This window comes from Drosophila guanche, unplaced genomic scaffold, assembly GCF_900245975.1.
Source record: "Drosophila guanche unplaced genomic scaffold, DGUA_6, whole genome shotgun sequence".
Lineage (NCBI taxonomy): Eukaryota > Metazoa > Arthropoda > Insecta > Diptera > Drosophilidae > Drosophila > Drosophila guanche.
The window spans coordinates 2,376,472-2,400,761 of NW_022995751.1; the positions used below are offsets into that span (position 1 = coordinate 2,376,472).

At 44.2% G+C, this 24,290-nt stretch overlaps 2 protein-coding genes across 7 annotated transcripts; one reads left to right on the forward strand and one right to left on the reverse strand.

Moving 5' to 3' along the window:
- The first annotated feature begins 416 nt into the window (after nucleotides 1-416).
- Nucleotides 417-22,470, forward strand: LOC117587004. 5 transcript variants are annotated; one of them, XM_034277414.1, is made up of 4 exons: nucleotides 417-422; nucleotides 14,055-14,214; nucleotides 17,257-17,441; nucleotides 22,224-22,470. In XM_034277414.1, the coding sequence occupies exons 2-4, from the start codon at nucleotides 14,061-14,063 to the stop codon at nucleotides 22,434-22,436; spliced, it is 552 nt and encodes a 183-aa protein (XP_034133305.1). In that variant the 5' UTR covers nucleotides 417-422; nucleotides 14,055-14,060; the 3' UTR covers nucleotides 22,437-22,470. The 5 variants fall into 5 exon arrangements, with proteins under 5 accessions (XP_034133305.1, XP_034133302.1, XP_034133300.1 ...); XM_034277411.1 differs by lacking the exon at nucleotides 417-422 and adding an exon at nucleotides 12,396-12,468; XM_034277409.1 differs by lacking the exon at nucleotides 417-422 and adding an exon at nucleotides 12,408-12,506.
- On the reverse strand, nucleotides 1,533-9,992 carry LOC117586998 (GATA zinc finger domain-containing protein 10). 2 transcript variants are annotated; one of them, XM_034277399.1, is made up of 3 exons: nucleotides 8,632-9,992; nucleotides 3,658-5,764; nucleotides 1,533-3,468 (listed from the first exon to the last, which is right to left on the reverse strand). In XM_034277399.1, exons 2-3 carry the CDS (start codon nucleotides 5,749-5,751, stop codon nucleotides 3,208-3,210), a joined length of 2,355 nt encoding a protein of 784 aa, XP_034133290.1. In that variant the 5' UTR covers nucleotides 5,752-5,764; nucleotides 8,632-9,992; the 3' UTR covers nucleotides 1,533-3,207. The 2 variants fall into 2 exon arrangements, with proteins under 2 accessions (XP_034133290.1, XP_034133289.1); XM_034277398.1 differs by having other exon boundaries at nucleotides 1,533-5,764.
- Nucleotides 22,471-24,290: the final 1,820 nt, after the last annotated feature.

Genomic DNA, 24,290 nt, shown 5'->3' on the forward strand with positions numbered 1-24,290 from the left:
TCTCTCTCCCACCGTCGCACATGTTCAAACAATGGACCTGAAGAGTTTAGGAAACGTAGCTCTAAAAGCTGAAGATGGCTAGGCAGCCAAACAAGACAAGACTGATTTTTTCCGAAATTTGACTGAATTATGTTGAAAGTTATTATTTTACCCATGCCTTAATCATATACATAGGCTTATGGAAAGGTCACCAGGTGCCAGAAGACATCTTCGATTATCTGCATGGGCATCAAGCGGAGTAAAGTATCTCCGGCCCCTAGCAGTTATTCAATTTGCCTCATTGAACTTTGACTACAAAATTTAGCACACACAAAACACAAACTACGCCGCGCTTATTAACAAAGACACTAACTACAGTACTCGTACATGTCCCAGTATCCCAGTGTGGGTAAGCGCCTCCAGAGAGTGTGCTGTGTGTGATAGTGTGTGAGCCAGCGAGCAATTAATAAATGTGCTTGATTATTATTTTTTTTTCTATAAATTTACATAATTTTACGTGCAATTATTCGCACATTGAATAATGCATGGCATGCGTCCCACGTAAACGGCATTTGCAAAAGAGGATAGCGGCCCCTTGGGGTCTCTCTTCCAAATCGTAATCGAACAGGTGGTTTCGGGTGGTTTGGCTTATTTCCATGGTTACTTAAAGATGGAAAAATACTTAAGAGTTTCTTTGACTTAAACAGATCTTTTTACAGTAAGGTTACCTTAAAGATTGTGGTTTAAAAATCTCCTTGTAGTTTGAAAAAAATCGGGATGGTGTCTTGGACTTTAAAATCAAATTTAAGATTTATTTAAAACAAATAACTGTGTTATTACATTGAATATAATCTTATGACTGATTCTCCTCTGGTTGGTTTCTTGTTTGTTGCTGCAGTTGATTTATCGTTATTTCATAAGTGTAATCATATATTACATACACAATTACTTAGTTTGTATTTGTATAATAATATAATAGTATAATTTATAATTAGCGTTTCACTTTCTTAGCCATTATAGTTATTATTATTATTATATTTCTTTAAGTTTTTTGTTGCATTTTAATTTATAAGTATATTTTTCGTTTAAACACAAAACAGCAAGGACAAAAGACTTTTAATTCTTTTTTTGCTTTGTTTTGTTTTGTGTATATTTTATTTGCGCGTTGCCCACATAAATTACATTTATAATTACATATATATTTCTCTTCTCTTTTCTCTTTTTTTGTTGTCGATTTTTTTTTTGCGTTTTTTGCCTGTAAAGATTTCGCTTTTCTCTCGCATTTAAGTTTAGTTTATAACTAGGGTTTTACATCGATAATTAAAAAAGGGAAATCTTGCAAAAACATCGCGGTTACTAATATTAACAATTAGATTATCTTTAGATATTTATATATGTATTGTATATAATCGTATGTATCGTATAAGTTCTGGTACTCGAATCGAATAAAACATTTCCTTTTTTGCACTTTAGAAGTTTTTAGTTTTGTGTGGCTTTTTCTCTTTTTGTTACATTTATTAAGTAGATTAGCAATGAGGGTTCTTTTTTTTTTTGGATTTTCGGGGGCTTGTATTATCTATAAACAATGTCTATTATATGGGGTTTCGGATCGCTCTATATCCTAACTATTCCACTCTCCTTATTGTTTCATGCAGGCCATTTGAATTTTCCGTAGTTATTGAATTGAATAAAATTTACAATACAAATTTTATGCTATGTTTACACGAGGCATTTCATGAGTACCTGATGTTAAAGCCGTAGCTTTTTATGTGCAGACTCCGGATCCTGAAATGTACTTCGTGTAGACAGAGTTTTGGTAGACTTTGTTGCAGGTGTTGAAAAACGTTTTGGAAATATATTTACTATCTATCTATTTATTTATTTATTTATTCAGGTTAAAGATTGGTAGTAAAAAATGGGGTTTTGTATTCCTTTTTCTAGTTTTGAGTTCGTTATATATTTTGATTCTTGCTTCGTAAAATTTGTCGTAGCAGTACACTGCTTGGAACAGGTTGTTCCAATTGTGAGCTGCACTTGTGCCTGAGGACAGCTATAGCTCACTGTCTGATCTATCAATTATATACATATCTGTATATATATATTTATTTCGCTACACGCATATGTCTGTTTGTTATATACTTGTTTATTTAATTTTGTGATACTGCGTTCATGAAGAAAGGATCTCGAATGTATTTTATCGTTTTGTATTCGAACAGTGCTTGGCGGTTGGTGCCGGGGCTGGGCTCTGGGCGTTAAATATAAACTTTACAGCACTGGATAGGATCGGTTCGGGGTATCGTTTATGCGGTCTTAAATACTAATAATTGCTTCGACGGCACATTGGGATTATATGGATAAAAGGTTTCATTACACTTCTACATAATAGGTGTGTGTTTATGTTGCTGGATCGTGAACAGAATAGAAGACTGGCAAAATGTATAGATTTGATATCTGCATAGCTAGATTAGTTGGATAATGTACAGGAATAGTTGCTTAGTTTCCGTTTCCGCTTCCACTTCCGCTTCCCGGCTTCATCCTATATTTCCTTCTTGTATAGAGAATATAATTTTGGTCGTTGGTCTAAGACACTTTTTGGTTTCAATCCTTAGTCGGTTTTTTGTTGATTTTTGTTTTCTTTTTATATCTTTTTATTTTAAGATATTGTTATATACAGAAATTAGAGTTTAAGTAGAGCTGTTAAAGAGTGACCTTATGTGCGTAGTTAAGTAAAATCTGAGACTCGCTGTAAAATTGGTTTAATATTTATCTCTTCTTCCTTTAAGGGGTGCATCTTGTTGTTGCTGTGGGGTTGTGGGGGTTGGGGTTGGGGTTGGTGTAAAAAGACACTCAAGTGTCAAGTACACTTACGGGTAAACGATTTGTTTTTTCTTTGTTTAAGAGCTAACTACAAAAGCACGGACGATGACGATAACGATAACAATAACGATAAACATGGCGATATACCTAGAGGAAGAAATTTCGCACCTCCTCATCCAGGTCGCTGGAGTCAACCAGATCATCCATCACCCCAGGTACGAGCAGCTCCACCGCCTCCAGCTCCAGCTCCTTCTTATCCCTATCCGCGGCTGTTGCTGCTGCCTCCGCACTGCTGCTGATAGTGTTGGTGGGCGGTAGGACAACAGACTCCGGCACGGAGTCCAGCAACGCCTCGTAGGTATCCTCCAGCAGCACTCCGCTCTCAATGGCCGCAACAGCCTCCTCATAGTATCAGTTGAGGTCGCGCCGGAAGCTGTCCTCGATATTGGGATCGGCAATCATTATGGGATTCTGATCGGACAGCATCTGCAGGCCGGCCACATCCATCTGGCCGAGATCCAGGTCCAGCGAATCAAAGATCTCACGTGAAAAATCCGCATTGGAGGAGTAATCGCTGAATATGATGGCCGGTATATTCGCGGTCGCATTGGTCTGATGGTGATGATGGTGGTGCTGTTGCTGCTGCTGGGGTTGGTGGTGTTGCTGTTGTTGATGCTGGTGGTTCATCAGTAGTACATTTGTGTTGCAGGCATTATTGCTCACTGGGGAGCTGCTTGAAAGCGGCGAGTTCGTGTGATGTGGCGAATGCATCGGCGAGTGATGTGGCGAGTGGTGCAACGAGAGCGACAATTGCTGTTGCTGCTGGTGTTGTTGCTGTTGCTGGTGATGTTGCTGATGCTGCTGCTGCTGCTGTTGATGATGATGGTGGTGATGCTGTTGATGCTGCGGTGAGGCCTGTCCCGACATGGGTATGGGCAGCGGTGAGCTGGGGCATCCCAATGGCGAGGGTATTGGTGAGGCGGCAATGGTCAGAGGATCACCACCGCCATTCGATCCACCGCCAGCGGTGCTACTACTATTGTTGTTGGCGGCTCCATTCAGATTACTGCTACCATTGTGCGGCGATCCCACGCCATTGCTCTGACCATTGTTGTTCAGGTTGTTGTTCATCCTTCTCAGGTTGTTGTTATTCGTCCCGCCCTCGGGACTGCCGCTCAACTCGTTAAAGTCAAGCAGCTCCTTGTTGTGATAGGGACCATTGGAGCCGTTGGTCAGACCAGCTCCTCCATTGCCACTACTGCTGCCGGGACCGCCTCCACTCAGGTCATCAAAGTCCAGGGGCACAAAGTTATTGGCGAATCCTTGCTGCTCCGGCGACGAGTTGCTGTCGCCCAGCGAGAAGATCTCAAACTGATTGTGAAACGAGGTATTCAGACTGTTGTAGGAGGCATCGAACTGCTGCTGCGGTTGCTGCTGCTGCTGGGATTGCTGTTGGGACTGTTGCTGCGACGGCGATGGCTGCTGCTGCTGCTGGCGGATGGGACTGGCCGGGGCACTCGAGTGCAGATCCGTGGCGGATACGCTGCTCAGGAGACCCGGCGAGGAGCGTGGACTAGGCGGATTCGGTGGCTGGCGGTAATCGGTGAGGTTGGCCGAGGACGCAGAGTTGTTGTGCGGCCCCAGGGTGGGCAGCGGACTGAACGTGCCGCTTGCCGCCGCCGCCTGATTGGTGGCCAGGTTGGTGAACGACAGGTGAGGCGATGTGGAGGGCTGTTGCGTCGTGTTATTTGTTCCCGTTCCCGTCCCTGACGCATTGGCGGACGTCGGCGAGTGCTGCTGCTGGTGGTAGGGCGAGCCGGGACCTCCTCCTCCGGCTGGACTAAACGGACTGGGCGACTGATCCCGGTCGCGTCTGTGATTGTGCGGTGACATGACTGGCGAAAGGGTTTGCTGCAGTTGGTGTTGCTGCTGCTGCTGAGGCGGTGGCTGTTGTGGTGGTTGTTGCTGCTGCTGGTGCTGGGGGGCATAGTTCTGTAGCGCCGTGAGATCAGGCAGGGAGCCTGTGTTGGCGTAGTTGGCCTGATCCTGGAGCGGACGAAACAGCGAGTTGGAAAATTTGGCGTTGTATGGCGTGTTCTGTTGCTGCTGCTGCTGCTGTTGCTGCTGATGCTGCAGATGTTGGTGCTGTTGCTGCTGCTGGTGCTGCAACTGCAGCTGCTGGTGCATCTGGTGCTGCTGCAACTGCTGCTGGAGATGCTGCTGCTGCTGTTGCAGCTGCAACTGGTGGGGCTGCAGCAGGGGCGGCTTTCTCCGCTGTGCCTGCGGACTGAAGCTGCGTCCTATGTGGTGGTGCGGCGAGTGAGATCGTTGGTGGACTGTCTGTTGCTGCTGATGCTGTTGTTGCTGTTGCGGCGACTGCTGCAGGTAGTTGGCGTGCAGCGCGTTCATGTCCGTGCCGAAGCCTCCCGCCTCAGCGGCCACGGCCATATTGAGGCTCTGATGCAGTGCCGAGTCCGAGCTGGAGCGGCGCCACAGACTGTCCGACGTGGGTGGTCCCAACAGGTGTGGATTTGGCTGGCCATTGTCCATCGTCTGTGGCGTTGTGCTGCTGCTGCCGTACGGCGAGCGATCCTGTTTCCGTTCTGAGGGTCTCCTCATGGGTCCCACGCCGACGCTGCGACCCCGTGACTCGCGATAAGCTGTCGGTGATCCTCCTCCTCCTCCCGCGATGCCATCTGGCGAAGCTCCACCGCCGCTGGCCCCGCTGCCAGAACCACTGCCTCCTCCACCACCAGAGCCGTTTCCCGCTCCTGGCGAGGAATTGCTCACCTCCTGGCCACCTCCCAGGCACTCCAGTATCTTTTGTGTGGCCGGTGTCTCATCCCGCTTTGTGGCATAAACCTCCTTCATTATCCGCTCGAATTCTGCGGTGCCCTCGGCCTGCTTCTGCTTTTGCAGCGCAATCTTTTCGCTGAATTTGCGAGGATTTGCCATTGTGCCGCTGGTTCTGTGACGAGAGAATCACTTTAGTTATGGGGAAAAATGTATCATAGGGTTGGGCAGGGAGAATTGTGTTTGGCTTTGGGTTTGAGTGTTCGTTTTGGCCGCCTCCTGTTCTTATGAAAGGGTATACGATTACCCATTGTATCTCTATCATCGGATCTATATTTCCTTCATCTCTAGAACTTTTCGTAGCACCCCCTTCGAATATATCTTTGTTCCATCTACCTTTATCTGTTTTAGAAGGGCATGGAAATGTTTTTTGCCCGTGGCTTCTCTTCTTTTTTTCTGTATTTTATCAATTTGTGAGTGGAACAGCTTTGCTGATAACGTAGATACAAATACAGATACAGACACACCTAAAGGGGGACCTCGACCATGGAGCTCGAATTTCGCATTCGAATTTGTTTTTATGGATTCGCACATTTCCCGCTTACCCGGTACGTTGTGTACCCGGTCTCCGGCACATGCGTTCTCTTTCTCCTTTCAATGCCATTGCATAACGAGTCTTGTATGCATGCCACTGTGCGTGTCTCTCTCTGTGCATCTGTGTGTGTGTGTGTGAGTGAGTGTTGAAAAAGGGCGGGAAAGCTGTTGCCGACGAGCAAAAGTAAACAACAAGTTTTTATAGTTCTTTGAAACAGCGCTCTTGGGAGTGAGAGTCTCCAGCTTGAGTGATTCCCCGGAGACAGAGGGAGAAAGAGAGAGCTAGAGCGCTGCCCCACCTGCAGCTGCATTATGCAAATGTCGCGAATTGCGTAGCAAACGAAATAATCTTTTTTCCTTTTTTTTTGCTGCATTAATTTATTCCGGTTCCGCGGCAGTGCAAAGTTGAGGTTTTCTCCATGTATTTTTGAAGGGCATTTCAAAACCAGCCACGCTCTCCCGCTCGTTTAACTCGAGGGGAGATTATGCTCCACATATGATCCGAGTTAGGGCCCAGCCCCAGCTACATGTCTCAGTGCCAGACCTGGCCATAAACCAGTTTTAGCCAGCAACTTTTTTGTGACAACTTTTTCAACAAAACAGAAAAGATGATGATGTTCATCATAAACATCAGATGCGAGCAGCTCTTAGAAAAGGTTGGGTGGAAAAAAAGCGCTAAACAGATCGCGCGACTTCGGAACGAGCGAGCGGAACAGAACAACAGGCAGAGCAGCGGCAGGCTGGCAATCTCACACGCCCGAAATCGGTCTTTATCTTTATCTTTAACAAGACATACACTCGTACAGCTCAACAAGGGAGGAGACACGACCCAGTAGACTCTGTAGTACAGCAGAATGCACCGTCATGTTGCTGATGGGTTGGTTCTCTGGTTCTTATCTAAGGTTTGGCCAATAGACCCATGTACACACTCGTATGTTGGATCTTTAGAACTTCAAAGCGAATGCTAGTTGAGTTTATATGTTTGCATATAACGATCACAAATCCAATATTTTTTTAAGCGAATGAGCTACACTGCTGGGAATTGCATTGGCTCCACATTAACTATAAAGGAAATTCCTACTCTGTGGGGTGACTTGATTCCCACACCTTTGACATACATTTGCCCAAAGCTCTTGACAGCAGAGCGGAAGTAATTGTATTTATCGATTAACAATAGTCACAGTACCGCAGCGAGAGAATTCCCATAGCCAAGGATTGCATAGCTACACAAGAAAATGTCTACAGCTACTATAAGTGTCCCACTTTTTAGTTTAATAATTCATTTATTCTAGAGTTTCTGGGGAACTTGAGTCGGGAGTTAACACACTTTTGGTTAGGAAATGACTAAGTTGTTGTTGTTGTTGGGAAATATTTGTGATGAACTTGTTAATTCTAGCTAAATGATGACGCATTAACTTAGGATTGGATGTTTTGGCAACGAAACCAATGGAGAGAGTATTACATGGAGATTGACCACTAGATCGTTGATTAATCGCCGCAGATATCGAGAGAGCAACGATTTCCAGAGTAGGGATAAAACTTCCCTTTTGTTCTCTGGTATAACCCAAAAAGGCTTTCGCTTTTCACAATCAAATAAGGTCCACTCTCAATGTGTAGATCCCAATCTCGATGACTAATCACCGCAGATATCGGAAGTGCACAGCCAATTTCGGCCTAAAGGCATTGCCAGACTCTGGACGGGAATTGCCATTCAGATCACACTCTCGGAAGGGAGAAGGCGGGGACCTCAATTGTGGCCATAAAAAGGCCGAGCACGGACCAGGCCCCCTCGAACAATGGGCGGCACGCAGTGGCACGTTGAAGGGTGTGTGGGGTTGGGTGTTTGCTGGTGGACTGAGGTTGAAAGAGACATCAGAGTAGGGATTCCCACAAATCGATAGTGACATTTAATAACCCAGAGGGACGATAATATTTATTTAGTCCGTGCTCTGTTTCATGTAACTTCCTCTCTGTCACTCTTTTTTCTTCAGAGATCTCTTACTCTCCCGATCTGTCTATCCACTGCATCCACTGCACTCTTCTATATTATTATTCCTCTCTTATGGTCTGTGTTTCATTGAACTCTATTTATATCCCTCTCTCTCTCCCCCTGTGTGCTGCAAAAGATCTGCATATGTCGTGCCTCTCCCTCGCTCTGTGTTCCACTGAACTCTATTTATATCCTTCTCTTTCGCTCTGCCTCTCTTTTACTTGTACTCCTTTGGGGTATGGAAATTGATTTGCTTATCAGCTGCGTTCCGTGGAATTTTTGAATAATTGAATTTATCGCGCGGCGCAAACGCAACAAACGCAACCGTTATTTGTCCAACGGCGGAATGGCAGAGCACCGAAAAAAGACACAGCAAAACAGAGGCGGCAAAAACAAAACGAACACGTGTGATGGGGGGTTGTGGGTGGTAAGGGTAGTTGCTGTTGTACAGTACTTACATGCAAAGCGCGCGGCTAAGACAACAAAAACTCCCTTGCACAAGAGCGCGACTCCCTCTCTGTGTCGGTATTTGGAGTCCCGCTCACTCACTCGCTCTCTCACTCCCTCTCACACTCTTAGTGTCCAGTCAACTCCAACTGGATCGGAGCTTGTTGTTGTCTTTGCTGCCTTTTCTTGATTGAAATCTTATTTAAAAGAATTTAATATTTTTTGGCGCGCAGCTGCTGCCTTTATGGTTGTTGCTTTTGTTTAACTCTTTTTGCTTATTTTTCTCGTTTTGTTACTTTGCCGCGTTTTTGTGTTGGTTATTGGATTTCGCTTAGAATTCTTATTGGCTTTTGTTTAAACGTTATATTTTGATTGGACTAAAACCAGCTTTGATTTTCGGTTGTTATTGTTATTGTTATGTGACTAAACACAAAAATCGGCTTCTTCTAATTGGAGTCGAGTCGTTTTAAGTGTTTTTCTTCTTTTTGTTGTTTGCTCGCTTGCACAAACACACGCGCGGGGCTCACGTTTATTGTTTTTTAAAGCAAAACTGCGACGTTTGTGTTTTTCTTTTTGGTTTTTGCGCTCTCTCTCAGCTGCTTTTGGCACTTTTTTGTGTATTCTTTTGGTTACCGCACGCCGCCAAAAACGTTTTTTTTTGTTGCGCCTTTGACCTCTTTTTTTTGTATTTCGTTTGTTACCTTTTGACCCCTTGCCCCTTTGCACAAATTGAGGGGGTTGTGGGCAGGGGGATTACAGCACGGCGCAGCAGCAGACCTCAGCGACGGCGTCGCGTTCCCCTTTTATATTGCATTTCCTTGATATACAGTTATTCTTAGGGGGTCGGTCTGCCTCTGCTCCGATTTGGCTTTTGTTTTTCACACACAAACACACAAACACTGAGAGAGGAACACACACACACACACACACAGGCACACACTTTTTTTGGGTGCAGAAGATGTGGGGATATGTGTGTGTGTTTGAGGGGAAGAGTGGGCCAGGCGCACTTTCAGCAATCTTTTATTATGCTGCTTCTCCTTCACTTTTCCTGATTTTTTGCCTTATTTTCGTGTATTTCACGTTGCACTCACTCTCGCGCACAGAACTAAACTTATTATTGCTCACGACTGCTGCTGCTGCTGCTGCCGTTTCTCTTCTTCTTCGCTCATCTTCGTATCTTTTTCGCTGCCTTTTTCGTTCTGCTTTTGCCTCTTACTGGCCTTTACGATTATGGGTTATATGCTTTACACCTTGCCCGCTATTGCGCGTTGTATTTTTCATTATTTATTGCACTTTTGTTTTGTTTTTTCCTCAGTTTTTCTCATATTTTCTTCTGCTGTCTTTAACCAACACTGAATTCAGACTAGCGATGATGTATATATATTGATGAACCGACGATGCTTAACCTTATCGATACTTTTGTGCGATACTTTCAACGGAAACTTTCTATGGAGTTACTTGCAAAGATAATCTTAGTTTTTTATTGAGCTTCTGTTGAGTACCTGGGTTTGGAGTGTGGGTGGAAGCACTCAGAATAGAGCGCAACGCTCAATTTTGAGTATTTTAAAAATTGCATGTGACCGCAAGGTAAAACTATAATAGGTGGTTTGAACACAGCTAGCGCCCTCTTTTCATGGGACATAATTTTAATAGGTCGTATGACATGGACTTATGTTACTCCAAGAGTGGAACATAATCAAACGTAACCCTGTCTAAGTTTATTGTGAAATCCACAATCATTAAACTCTCCTAATAGCTTTTGGTACATTCAAATTGTTACCCGCTGTTGAGATGTCTGTACCTTAAAGGTATGTACCATGGTAATATAGAGAGCGGTTTGTAAGTGTTGCGGCAGATGGCGCTGTCTCTTGTTGTGTCGGCAGGTGTCTCTTTTGCTCGTGTGGTTTTCATGTAGAAGAATTATTTTTATTGCAAAAAACCGTTTCATTTGAATTATATTCGCCACCGTCCAGCGTGGACAATGCGCTTCTATCTGTATATTAAATCAAATCAACATAAACGAGGATTAGGATCTGCACTCATTACGAGTAATAGAGTAAAAGATCCATTTCCGAGTATTTGAATAGCAAAATGCTCCCCGATTCTCTGAATTCTGTCTAAATTATTCTTATAAATTATCTAAATTAAAATAAAATCTCATCAAGGAAAATACAATTTGATAGTCGTATTAGAAGTGAAAATAAAACTTGAAAAATATCATTGTGTTTTTGTGGCATTTAAATTGCATCAGCAAATACATTCATTCAGGCCAGCCTGTCCCCTGCCCCGAGTGCTGCCTGCCTGCCTGCCTGCCTCTGTGTGCGTGTAGGAGCGTCTGTTTCCTTTTCCGCTAACATTTTGTGTCTGGTTTCCGGCATTTTGTGTGCGCCATTTAAAATTGTTTTCCCCGATACGAATCTCTCCTTTCTCCTTTCTCCTGCCTCCCCATTCAACCATCTGTTAGAGGCGAAAATTTTTCGTTTTGCCAGACACTTGAGTCAGGAATTGGAAGCAAATTGGCGGCCTCGGGGCCACCCAGAAATTTAAGGGCCAGGCCGACAAGGAAATAAGGCAATGAGAACCAGAAGAACAAGTAGACAAAGTAGGAGGAGAGCTACAAGAAGAACTGGAAATTGCAAGGTGAAATGTGTGCAAGAGATGGAAATCTCTTCGAACTGTTTCCCACCCACTCTCATTCACCCTTTCTATGGCAACTTTTGCATGTTTTCTTGTACACTTTTTGCATGTTTCCTTGCCCACTTCTGTGTTTCCCCCACCACACATTCCTTCCCATTCCTTGAGCATTTGTTCCATTTACTTGCATAAATATTTGTACGTTTTGTGTACATAATTCATTCATCAAACTGTCAAATGAATGTCATAACTAATAGAGCGGTCGGTCTAGGCGGTCCACCCCCCACCCTACCCATTCAAGGATACCCAAAGGACGGTCGAAAAAAACGCTCAATTATTGAAATGAATTGGGGCAGGTCCTGGACTTGGGGGTGGCATGCGGTGCCTATTTTTTGGTTGGTTGTGTGGGGAAATGATCCTTCGTGAGGCACTTTCAATGCCTAAAATGAGTTTTAATATAATAACAGATATAAATTATAGGGTCAATTGCGAGAATTTCCTCACTTTTCAATTCTCATTCCCCCAGCAAGTCATTTAATTAAAATCATAATAATTTAGCACCTATTACCCTTTTGCTGCCATTAAATAATCTCATTAAATGCCTTTTAGTTGGCCAAAAATATCGTTTGATTTCCAATGTTGCTACATGTGCCGTTAAATAAATTACCAAAATTTCTATTTTCGTTTCCATTTCAATCAGAATTCACCCAACAGTCAGTTCTCCTCCCAATCGTACTACCATTTAATTAGGCGAGTGGTTTCTGTCCATTTAACGCATATTCATTTTCAACTACTTTATCTGTACCACTCGCAATGGCAGCTCCCTCTGCCCTCTGCCTCCCTTTTACGATGGCCTCTGGCGCAGTCAATATACCTAGTATTATCATCGTTTCGGCCTGCTACGTTATCATTTGATATTTTTCCAGCACCGCTCCCGCGCAATCACACCAGTACACCCAGTCCACCCAGTCCACCACTTGACATTAAATGGTAATATTCGTGCATTGATTTCTCGAAAAATTTCAATCAAAGTTCATTGTTTTCTTCGTCTTTTTTGTCTACGACTTTCACGTCGAGTCTTCTACATTTTGTGGTTCCTTTTTCTTTGGGTCTTTTCCACATTTATTGGAAATTTTGTGTGTGACACTCTGCGTTCAGTCGAGCGCTTGCATTTTTCGGGTGCAGTAACAATTAAAACTAACGACCGATTGGAGGTACCATACCATTCCACACCATTCCCGATCCTATGTGTGTTTTTGGTGTAATAAAAAGAGATAACCAGCTGTGAAATTTAATTTTATGAGCAAACAGCAACAGTGAAAGAGCAACGCGAGTGTGGGAGAGCCGTGAGACCGTTTGAGTGCTGCCCAAACGAGGCACGAATCTGCTTATTTGTATGCAAAAATCACACACACGCAGGGCTGCAAGGCAGCAGCTGTCTCGTTTGGACAGTACTTGAAGGAAGGAGCAGGGAGAAACGCAATGCAAAAATATTAATGATACCCCGCCAGCAGCAACAAAAACTGCTATTAAGCAAAGAGAGAGAGAGAGAGAGGAGGAGATGGAGCGTCAGTCAGGCTTAAGTCAACAGTAAAAGCGGCAAAAAGGAAGAAGAGAGAGAGAGAGAAAGAGATAGAGAAGCAGCACTGATGCAATGCAAAAACAGCAAATTTTAATGACAGGAAGAGAAAGGCGAAAAAAGCACGAGAATTATCTGCAATCGATTGCAGTTGTAGATGGGGGGAGGAAAATATTTTTGTGTAAACGAATTTATTTACTGATAACTTTAAAGAGTCCATATGCAAAGAGCTATCATGAACTTTGTGTTAATTGAGATAAAAAGAGAATTTCCCACAGTTTATACTGCAAGTCTTGAAGAGTAAACTCCTTGCCACACGACTGGCAGCCAGCCTCATAAATCTTCGCCATTCAAATTGCTCCCATTGATGGCATGCCACACAATGGCGGCCCAAGACGATGGGCGCTGCTGATGTCCTGATGGCTGGGATTTGTCCATTGTGCGGATGTCTAATGTCGGGGAAAAAAATAGAATTCATCGGCGAAGAGTTGAACCCACTGGAGCGTTAATAAGCTCCACAAAAACAGGAACAACGTAGGATACTTGCAACAACAGCGCAGTTCGCAGAGTGGCAGGCAATCTATGCTGGTTGTCAGGAAGGGAAATTGGAGAGCGGGCAGCCGGGGAGGCCGTGGAAAATGGTTTTACTCTACCGCAGTGTGTCCTCACAGAGATTTTGGGTTATTTTGAGGGGGCTTTTCAAATGTCAACGAAACGTTTTTCAGCTCTTGAATTTGGCAAAATGTTTCAAGCTGTTCCACATGAGGGTATTAAACCTGCAACAAACAGGCAGTAAGATCAAGATTAACGTCAATCAATTGACATTAAATGGTGTTTCAGATACTCGTATTACTCATTTATATTCATACAAAATAAAATCATTAGTGACTTGCTAATTTGTTAACCAGTTTTAAGCAAACAAGCCAGCACTCTCAGGTGTTATTCAGAATTATTCCAAAAGAGCATCTAAAGATCGTTGGGGGTCTTTCCTCTTGGTGTCTGCCAACTTTTGCCTGTCTATCAAATAAATTGACGGAATGAAAGCCAACCGAAGGGCAACTGCCGAGACTCTGCTGCTGCCTTCTTGTTGCTTTCATGGCAGACAATTGCATCGACTCCCGGCTCCTGCCTGCTCCTCTTTCGTATTATGCTCCTTCATTGTATTAATAACTTGACGCTGCCTGAGCTGAGTGCACATTTTCTAATTCTCGTTCCTTCTAGGATATAATGGCAGACAACAGGCATAGCTCGGGGTGGCTGCTGCAGCTCTTTCTGGCTGTTTCATTGCTGGCTTCATTACCGGAGGGAGACGCAACAGGAGGCATACCCCTAGAGGTGCCACTGCCAGGGCAGGAAGTTTTGGCTGCAGTGCCCGCATCAGGTGAGCTCCTCTACAATCTCTCAGACTCCCTGCCACTCCTTGATGCTCCAATTATCACGCATACGCACTGTGGTCTCCAGTGGCAGGTCAGGTGGAGAGGAGGCAGTGGGAATGTGAATGTCAACGTATTCTTAATTGGTATTTCGGTCTCCGGCCACATTTTGTTGTGCCAGCCAGTTTTCAATCTGTGCGCTCTTTTTTTTGCTTTTTTTCTGTTTCATTCTATTCCACGGAGAGCCCGAAAATAACTCAAGTGTCACTCGACAACGAAGGAAGATAGAGAGAGAGGGAGAGAGCAGGCACAGCGCGACAGCTAAGCTGAGTGTGGAGCAGGGGCTCAGGGTTCATTTGGAGGGGCAGACAGGCAGGCAGTGAAGTGCAGCAGCATCAGCAGCCAACAGCAGCGCAGGCACTCAACCGAGCTTGAATGCTGGCGGACAGTGGACACATGGCGGGAGGGAACATCATCACTCCATTTGTCACTGTTTCCCTTAGCGTGTGCACACTGTGCCTTTATTGCTGGTCCCGCGTTTTGTGTGACACTATTATCCCCACTTCTTCTTCTAGTTTTTTTTCGCAGCGGCTGCTGCTGCTTGCTCTTCCGCTGTTGCCGTTGCTGTTGCATCCGCTTGCTGCCGCTGACAAGAGCCTTTGCCTGTTCCAGTTCCAGGTCCCGGTCCCATACCATCGCCGCCTTGCAAACCCATTTCCGTTGCAAGGGGCAACATTTTGATGTCACTAGTGTCATTTGTCACGCGTTGTCGCTGTTGCTGTTGCTTGGTTGTTGTTGCTGTTGTCGTTGTTTGTTTGCTTACCGATGCGTGGCCTATGTTGCACACTGCCATGCTGCCACGTCTTGCCTTGTCAACACACACACACACACACACACACACACTGGGTGCATGCTGCTTGCTTCCTTTCGCGGCAAAGTTTATTCTTAGCATCATTAAGCCTCGACGACGACAACACTTAACACATATTGTTGCCACATTGTCTGTCTCTCTACACCTCCGCCCTCCCCTTGACACCAGTCGCCGCCTCGCACTTCGTTCTACCCCCTTGCTCTTGGTCACAATTGAGGATAAGTAGTGCCAAATGCCCGGGAAAGCCATTAAAATGCAAATTTCTAGTGGTCACGTGATGAGGCTGGCCAAAAACACTCTGACAAACATTCTCCCCAAACCCCCATCGCCACCGCAGCAGCTGCAATTCAACTTGGCCCACATACAAAACAGAGACAGAGCGACAGAACAGCAGATAGCTAAAAAAAACTCTAAAAAAATAGAAACAAAGGGAAGCAGAATCCTTTTATACCCTGGCTTCATTTTGTATGACTAAATTCGCTCTCGTTTGCTTATCACTCATTTATCTATATTAGACGAAGCAAAATGCTCTTTTTAGAGTCATATTTGCAGTTCTCACTTCCCCCACTTATATTATTATACCCCCTGCAAGGGTACAATACTCATAAACAACCTCTAAGCAGCCAGCAAACAGCCAGGATGACAACCAGCTGACACTAACTCAACAGCCAGCAGCAGCAGCAGCGGCACCAGAAGGGCACTGCATCATCGGCGACTTTCGTTTTTAAACACAAAAAAAAAAAAGTTCCACTCACTCTTTGTTTTTGGGGTTTTTCCGCTTTCGTTTTCTCATTTTCCGCTTTCCATTTGGACGTCTGACATTTTGGGTCAGCTGTGGCATTAATTTTGCGCTGAGTTCTTCTTTTTTTTTTGCGGGTGTGTTTTGTGTTTATTCCGGAAAAACTTTCAACTTTAAAATTTGTGATTTATTGCCGTAGAGATGCAGCGGAAACTTTTTTGCGGTGCGTTAAACATGGCGTATGATTAACGTCAACGCGGGCGCCGTATGCGTAACGGCAAAGCGAGGGAGTGGAAAGAGCGCCAGCAGCCTCTCAGCGACAGCTCAAAGCTGGCAAAAGCGGGAAAAGGCGAAAAGGAAGAGGAAAACTTCGTGGCAAAGCAAAATCTGAACTGCAGTTGGAAATGAGTTTCAAGTTGACGGAAAGCATAAATCGCACACAAGTTAATTAAATAAGTTCTAAACCACAGCTGGAAAAGATGTGAAAATTGTTTTTAAATCAATTTAAAAAGCTAGAGATGCTGCAGATAAGTTACAGATTGAATTGATTGATTGACGGTGTCAATAGAATGATTATAATTGGCAGTAAATGCAATGATTTTGCACCTGAAAGCTGTCCTTTCGCTTGCACAGCAGTCCCTTGGGTAACTCAATGAAGCTCCTTTGGCTTATTCCACTATTCCCCTCATTCCACAGCGGAAATTAGAAAGTCATTCCCTTTAGCCTAATGGCATGTGCCTGACTACAAACAAGCAAAAACCCTTCTCAGACCCTTTTGGGGGTTTTGGTCCATCATCGGTACTTGCCTTTCTCCTGATTTGCCAAGCAATTTGATTTCATCTGATGATTGTAGCGAGGAGAATGTTCTTCTGCGTTTTGCTCTAAATGTTCGTTCGATTGATTGCCAGCTGGCAGTGTGATTCCTTTCGAACCTTTTGTCTCTCTGCCTGTCTTTCTGTCCATCAAAAGATGTCTAATGACTGAAATTCGAGACGCTTATCAAAGATTCATGTGCGCATTTGCCAATCACCTGCAGAGCGGATCAAATTTCCTTTCTTTTTTTACTTTTGCTTTCCGACCCACCTTTCTGCCTTCCTTTTTTTTTGCTCATTTTCCTTCGGTTTTCACTCTCTCTGTACCCCTGATGCTCTGCTTGTTTTCTGTGGGAATTGCACTTAACTGACAGTAAGTAGCTGTTGAACTCAAACAAAATGCTTGGCGTACAATCTGAGAACAAAACAAGCTCTGAAGCAGGATACTTCAGATACTTGTAGTCGAGTACTTTGGGAATTGGTTTGGACGGGGACCGAGACAGAGACTGGGACTGAGACTGGGAGCAGGAAGTGTCTTGGATTGGAGTGTTTTAAAATTAAATTTCTTGCTTAGCCAGGCACTTGAGAATGGCCAGTTTTACTGGCCGCACTTTCTATCTGATTGCAGGACGCGTCAGTTTTTTGCTTTACCAATTAGCCTTGGCCATAAATTCAGCGGCCACGGGCCTGGAACCTCAGACGATACAGGAAGTCCAATGGGAGGTGGAGCAGGAACACCAAGAGGAGCTGTATCAGGAGTGGAACACGGTCACGGATCCCCACTGGCTGGCCGCAATGGCAAATGAGTATCAGGTAAAGAGCTTGCCCCTCCCCACAATCCCATTCCCATTCCCATTCCCATTCCCGTGTTGAAATCGGTAAGCCAGATAACTCCTGCCAACATAAATCACGCTGCTGCACCTCCTCCTCCTCCTGTTGTTGTTGCTGCTTAACTTTTGGATCCTTATTCCGCTACGGCTTCTACTTCCTTTTTTTTATACATTTTTTTAACTTTGCCCCGGATATCTGTCAGAGCCTGTCTGGCATAGAGTGGGCTGGGGGAAGTCGACTCCAGGGCACGTGATCTCTCGGTGGTCACGCTTCAGTGCCACAGGATTTCATTTACAGCCAAGAGGCACGCCACGTCTATGTCACAGGATTGAAAACAATCAGGCAGCCGCTGAAGATTTATCAGTGCCCAAACAAGCCATCGAGCACGGGTCTATGATAACCGATTAGGAAAGTTTGGAGGGGTTTCACCTACCTAAAATAATGGATATAATTCAATTTGTGGTTTAAAATGTATCATTTATATGAGGATGTACCTCAAGGTATTCCTTGTAGACTCTCCAGCCACAAATGTGAACCATTTTAGGTGTCTTGTCCTATGATTCACCTACCAAATCCAGACTGTCTTAACCCTATTCAAAATTCATTGTTTTAATCCTGTCATCCAGACACAAGAAACAACACTCTGCACAATGCCAATCAAATTTATGTGCTGGATCAACTCTTCTTTGTAATTTTGGCTTATGGCAAGCATAGAGAGTTTCTAATTAACGAAGGCACAAATAGATGCCATATCGTACTGCAGTCTATGGCTAGACATCGTCCTGGATATCCCACTTTATTTGGCAAATTATTTCAGGGGTTTCTTCGTTTCTTTGGAATTGCTCTTGTGATGCGATGGCTGCTGCTGCTCCACCTCTGGTCTTTGCCTTCTTATGCATTGCATTTTTGCATGTTGCTTGTCCCGCTTAGAGACATCTGCTTTCAATTTTGTAGATTGTCTCTCGCACACACAAAAAAAATGCAAATTTTATGCAAAACAAACGGCACAGATACGAGTAGATAGAGAGGGGAACGGCAGTGCGTGTCTGACCGTCTGCTTTTTGGTCCATGTTCCTGAATACTCCAAGAGCGCTTTTCTTTGTCCTTGTTAAGCATTCAAATATGTATTTCATATTAACAAGGGAAAACCTTCTGGCACTGCTGCAGTATCTTATTCTGCAACTTTTTCTTAGCTTTCCCCTTTGCAACTTCTAACCGTAAGTGGTGCACAAAGTGTTCGTCCGTTGTTTGTGGTTCTCTGCCTTATAATTTCTATATTCCTAAGCCAAAAGATTCCTATCAAAGTCCCAAGCTTTAAATTCAATATTTTGACAAATCCAAGAGAGTTTCTCCTTGGGCTTTCCTTGTCAGCAGTGGAAAACCGCTGTTCATTAGGCAGTTGCCACTTCTGTACCATCTCCAGCGAGGCTCTGGCCAACTCCAACCCTCACCTCCCACTGCATTTACCGCACTCTGCCGCTGGTTGTCTGCGAGTAAGCTGGGAGAAAAATGTCCACTTGGGATTACTTTGCTTAATTCAACTGCAAATGAAAATGTTTGTTCTGTAAATTCAATCTCTTGGTGTCTTGTTGGACGTTGTCATTACGCCGCAGTCTGCGCCGACTGTACGAAGAAGGAAGCGAAGAAGGTACGTTTACCTGCCACCTTTTCCTCTTACCTCTGGCTCTCCCCTGCCGACCATTTCCAGGGAGTTCATCAAAGCGTAATCTGCACAAAATGGCGTCACTTCCTTAGCCAAGGCGAAAAAAAAACAACAACTTTAAGGCTAACTATGACGAAGGCGAAGGAGCCCCTCAGCCTGGCCCAGCTACTCCTCCTCCAGCACCTTCCAGCACCCCCCCTCCCTCGCTATCCTAATGGAGTCATAATTCTTCGGCTCGTTAGCAGCAAATACTCGTACTCGTATCTACATGCAACGTAAATATGCTTGCGCCGAAAAGTATGCCCGGCATTTCTTTCGTCCTTTTCACATTTTTTTTGGGAGGCTATACCCTGCAGGCCCCCGGAATCATGTCATGGACTGTGCCTTGTGACAGCGAGAGCGGGTTAACATAGTGAAAGTAAATTGATTCCGGGAGGAGAGGCTTCCGCTTCAGGCTGAGTTATAACTAAGGCTTAGGGCTTGGCAGTGAACTTGGAGGAGGGTTAAGCTCTACAAAATGCTGTTCTTATTATTATATTTATAAATTAGTTGGCTGGTTTAATGCTTTTATGATTCAATCATACTTGAGGCGTGAATTTTGCTTTATTCCATTTATAGTAAAAAATACAGCAGAACTTTCTCTTCTACCTAGCTCTCTCTTCGGTTTCTTTCTTTTATCACAGGGTACTCCCAGGTCTACCTTTTTCACCCATTTCCCATGTCATATTCGCCCCTTTTTAGCATCTGTCTCTGCACTTGTGTACGTGTGGCTGTGTGTGTGTGTGTGCCTGTGTGCGCTTTTCTCGTGTTAAACCTTTTGCCTCTTGGGCATCCGGATGGGCGTAACACCGCCCCGACCTGCCTTAGTCAAGGGCGCCTTGCCACTGGCACTGGGCGATCCAGGCTGACAAGTTGCTTAATTGAAAAGTGTTTTGTTTGGCATGCCACTTGGGGGGCAGGGCCAGCGGCAGCAGATTTTATACTTAGTTTCCCCCTGCAGGTCTCTCCCGCTCTTGGCTGATTTGCCAACTTTTAAGTTCAATAATTTGCTGCACGTGCTTTAAACACGAAAAAAACAACAACAAAAACAGCAACAAAGGACTTTCGCTTTAACATTTTCCTCTGCTTCCTCGTTTCTTCTTTCCTTTGGCTTCCCTGATTACGCATAAGAAGCTTTGGGGCAGTGAGGAAGAGCAGCCCCAAAAAGTGCCTCTGCCCTGCCTCATATTTATCACTTTTCCTACTTTTTATTGCTTCCTCTTTCGCATATCACGTTCTCCCTCGTGTCGCCTCCTCCTGCCATCCCACCCACTTGTTCATAAATAATTATATTATTTTAGACGCGCTTTTAACGTTTTCTTGAGCGGGTATTGTGATTTTTCTTAGAGGTTTGGAAATGGAAAAAAATGAAGAAACATTTAATTTTCATATGTTTTCAAATTATTCACACAAAATCTATAACAAAGTCTGAAGAAACATTTATTTGCAAGTGTATCTGCTATTTCGGCTCTACCTTTTTGCCTTTTTTTTGGTCTCAGTTGCGTTGACTTGAGATAAATGGTGGCAATAATTATCGCACATTTTTCACAGCCAACATTTTTCAACGACTCTCAGCAATTTGATGACAGTTTTCATAATTAAGTCGACCCGGCACTTAATGATGCCGTGCCACGCCCTCAGGGGTTCGTATCCTTGCCCCCCCCCAACCACACACACTTATGAGCAGCAGCCTTGTGCATTGTTTTATGTATTTTTAATTAACTTCGATGTTGATTCGGCAAAAATATTTGTGTAGGCAGTGCAGGCAGACTTGGGATGATGAGAAATCATAATAGATTAGAGCTGTGAAGCTTTCCATTTTCCCTCTCAGAGAATTCACAGCTCTAACAATTATTTGGTTAAGGTTTGCCCAGGGCAACTCTTTGCTGTATCTGGAGCCTTGCTACCTGCAAAATTAACCAAATCAAAAGGAACACTTAACGTTGTCTGCCCTGAAGGACTCTCTATCTTTCAGTCTCACTGCCTGCCTGTCTCTGTCTGTGTCTGGTCTTTTGTGCTGCTGCCTCTTGAGAGCAAGTGTTTGTCTGTCTAATTGGTAAATTTAATTAGCCATCTACTGGTAGCCCAGGACGCACGTTGGCCTGGTCGCCTGGTCGCCTGGTCACCTGGTCACCCGGTCACTCGTTGCCCCACGAATGTTTGTGTTTATTTTCAACACAGTGCAGTGTGAAATTCCATTTTCTGTACAAATTTAATAAGCACGTTTCCCAGGGAAACATATTTTGGCTAGGTAAATTTATAGACTGTCGCTCTGCCCGAGGACCCCGGCACCAGCCCCTGTCATGTTGGCATTCTGCCGCTGCTTTTGGTTCTGTTTTCTGGCCAAAGGAAACTTTAGTTTACCTTCCGCCTTAGCTCTGACGTGCACGGAAATGCAACACTCTGCAGTACAAAGAGGGAAGATTTAGTAGTTTCGGGCAGCTAAAAGCAGAAATAACTTTGCTTCCGTTTTTATTGCGCCCACAGCGTTTCCTGCACCAAATAGTTTTCGTTTTACCTTTTGCTAAGTGAACGTTCAGTTTGCCTTGGAGATTCCTTGTATATATATTCCTCAATTAACCCTCTTTCCACTGGCAAATGTATAACATGACTAAACTGCTTTGCCGTTGTTTACTGCAGTTTTCAATTAAGCTGCCAATGTCCGCCCTCCTGGTTCACTCTGTCGGCACCTGTCGCCTTGTTGGCAGCTTCCCTTTTTAATTAGTTGACAAACTTGCACATTTTTATCGCCGCTTGTTCATTTCACTCGTGCCAGTGCTAACCCGCTCCCCGTTCTACCCCTTTCTGCGCTCTCTGGTTCTCTTATTAATTCCATTTTGCACTTGTAATTGCCGGTATATATCGTTTCGCATCGCTCATACGCAGCGTTGCACCGGAAATTAATTTCCGTGCGCTTTAAACAGTAAAAGTAAGAGAACAGAAGGCACGGGGAGCGACGGTCTAGCAGTTTCCTTGACAATGTCATGGCCAGAGGAGTGAAGACGGGGACTACCATTCCCACATATTTCACATAATAATCCCTACCCCTTTTTTGATTGCAGAATGTGCCGGTATATGAGACTTTCCAAGGGGACCTGCAGCACTGGCTAATGGATAGTTACGGCCTGAGTGCCACGGATGTGTACCGCAGCTGGAATGGGATGGAACGGGCCCGCGCCAGGGGCGGCCCGAGTACTCCCACCCAAGTGATCTGCTCCGCCGATGGACAGTGCTATCAAGTGAGCCAAATCGTCACCGCCTGCTGTCCGTTCTGAGCACTCAATAAATGCGTTGCAAAAACAATCGAAAGGAAATCATAAATTTCTGGGACACACACGGCCATCGATTGCCAGCCAGTTCCGGCATTGTCCGCAATGAGACCATTAAAAGCCGTTGCTCTTGCGGCCGACCACGACGATTGTCCGTCCAAACCCGTTTGCTGTTGGCCAGACTCTGTTGGGGTGGTGTGGGTTTATAGTCGAAAGCGGAAGCTGACAACTGTAATGACAGTTGGCGCTTTATCCTCTATGCTGTCTGTTGAGGTTACTAGATGGAGCAGCAACAAATCTTTTAGCGTTCAATGTTTACTTTAAAGTTGAAATTCAATTGCAGAGCATTGCATAGTCGCCTCCGTTTTTGTGCAGCAATAGTACTCCATTGCCGCTTTGAGCTCTTTATGCGTGTCTGCAATCAACGACAGCGAATGTTCTCCCTTCTGCCAAATGCGTGCCAAAGCAACAAATAAAAAAAATACTTGAATATACGTACACACAGTGGATGCAGGGCAACAACCAGCAACAACTGCAGTGGCAACGCGAACGAAAATCAACATGCAACAGCGAAGAAAAAAGCGAAATACAACAGCAGCAACAAATGTCAGTTATTTTTCCTGTTGCTTTTGCCTTTATCGCGCAGTATACACTGGCCGGGGGTTGTATGGCTTAGGCAAGAAGTTTGACACAAAAAAAGAAGATAAATAAATGTACACTGAAAGCTTCCTCATCAAGGATCTGGCCTCCACTTTGGATCTCCCAATCTGCCAACTAATGTTAGTTTAGGTAAAGTGTATCCACTACTTCGTGGCCATCCAACCCATTGCTCTCTGTTGTCTTCCTTGGTGTAGCCTCAATTCTCTTTTTTTTGTGCATTCTCTTTTCGATCTGTGGGGCTGAGAGTGTGTTTTTTCGCCGCCATCGTCGCTCAATTGTTTCGCTGGTAAACAATGTGATTTTCAGCGTGAAATTTCATTCAATCGGCACGGGCACGGGCACGGGCACGGGCCACTCGTACTGTCCGCTCGGACTATCTGATGACCTCTTCGCCCCTCCCGGCATCCTGCACCATTGGTGGGCAATTTGTGTGCCAGAAAGTGTGTGGCTCGCAAAAAAATATGTCGAGCGGTTTCAGCTTCTTTTTTAGTATTCATTTTTTTGCCTATATGTTTTTTATTGAATTTTAAGTAAGTAAAATGTTTTTCATATTGTTTGCAGTTTTTTTTGGGGTTGTTTCGCGCTGGGAAATTGCTTTTAATTGATCAAATTGTTTAAATATACATGCAACTGTGTTAGTGTGTGTGTTTTCCAGTGGCATTTGCTTAAAATTTCAATTTATTTAGTTTTTTTTGCTTTCTTTTCTTTTGAATCTGCCACCAGAGAAAAATATTGTTGATTCGCTTTTAGTGTATTGTTTGGTCGGTAACTGAAACATAAGCGTATTAGTTAATTGTCTGTTTGTTATATGCTTTATGCTAATTGGTTTTCTGTTCGTTTTTAGGTTGAGATCCTTTTGTATGGCATTAAAAATATATAAGAAAATTGCGACCATCCGCTGGGGCTGCGCAAAGTGAGAGTCTGATAAGCGATTTAAATATAAGCGTTGAAAAAAACACAAAAACAAAAATAATTGATAGCTTTACAGACTGGTAAACTGAGAGCTAATTTTTCAGTCAATACAAAAAAATATGCGTGAAAAGCAATCTCTCAAATTGCTGCAGAGAATGCGCGGAAAAAAGAGCAAACAAAATTAAAAACGATATACAACAGCAATCTATAAAAATATGTATGTATTCGTGGTTCATTAAAAGACTCACAGCTGCAAAGCGGTTATCTGTTTTAGCTCTTTTTTTTTCA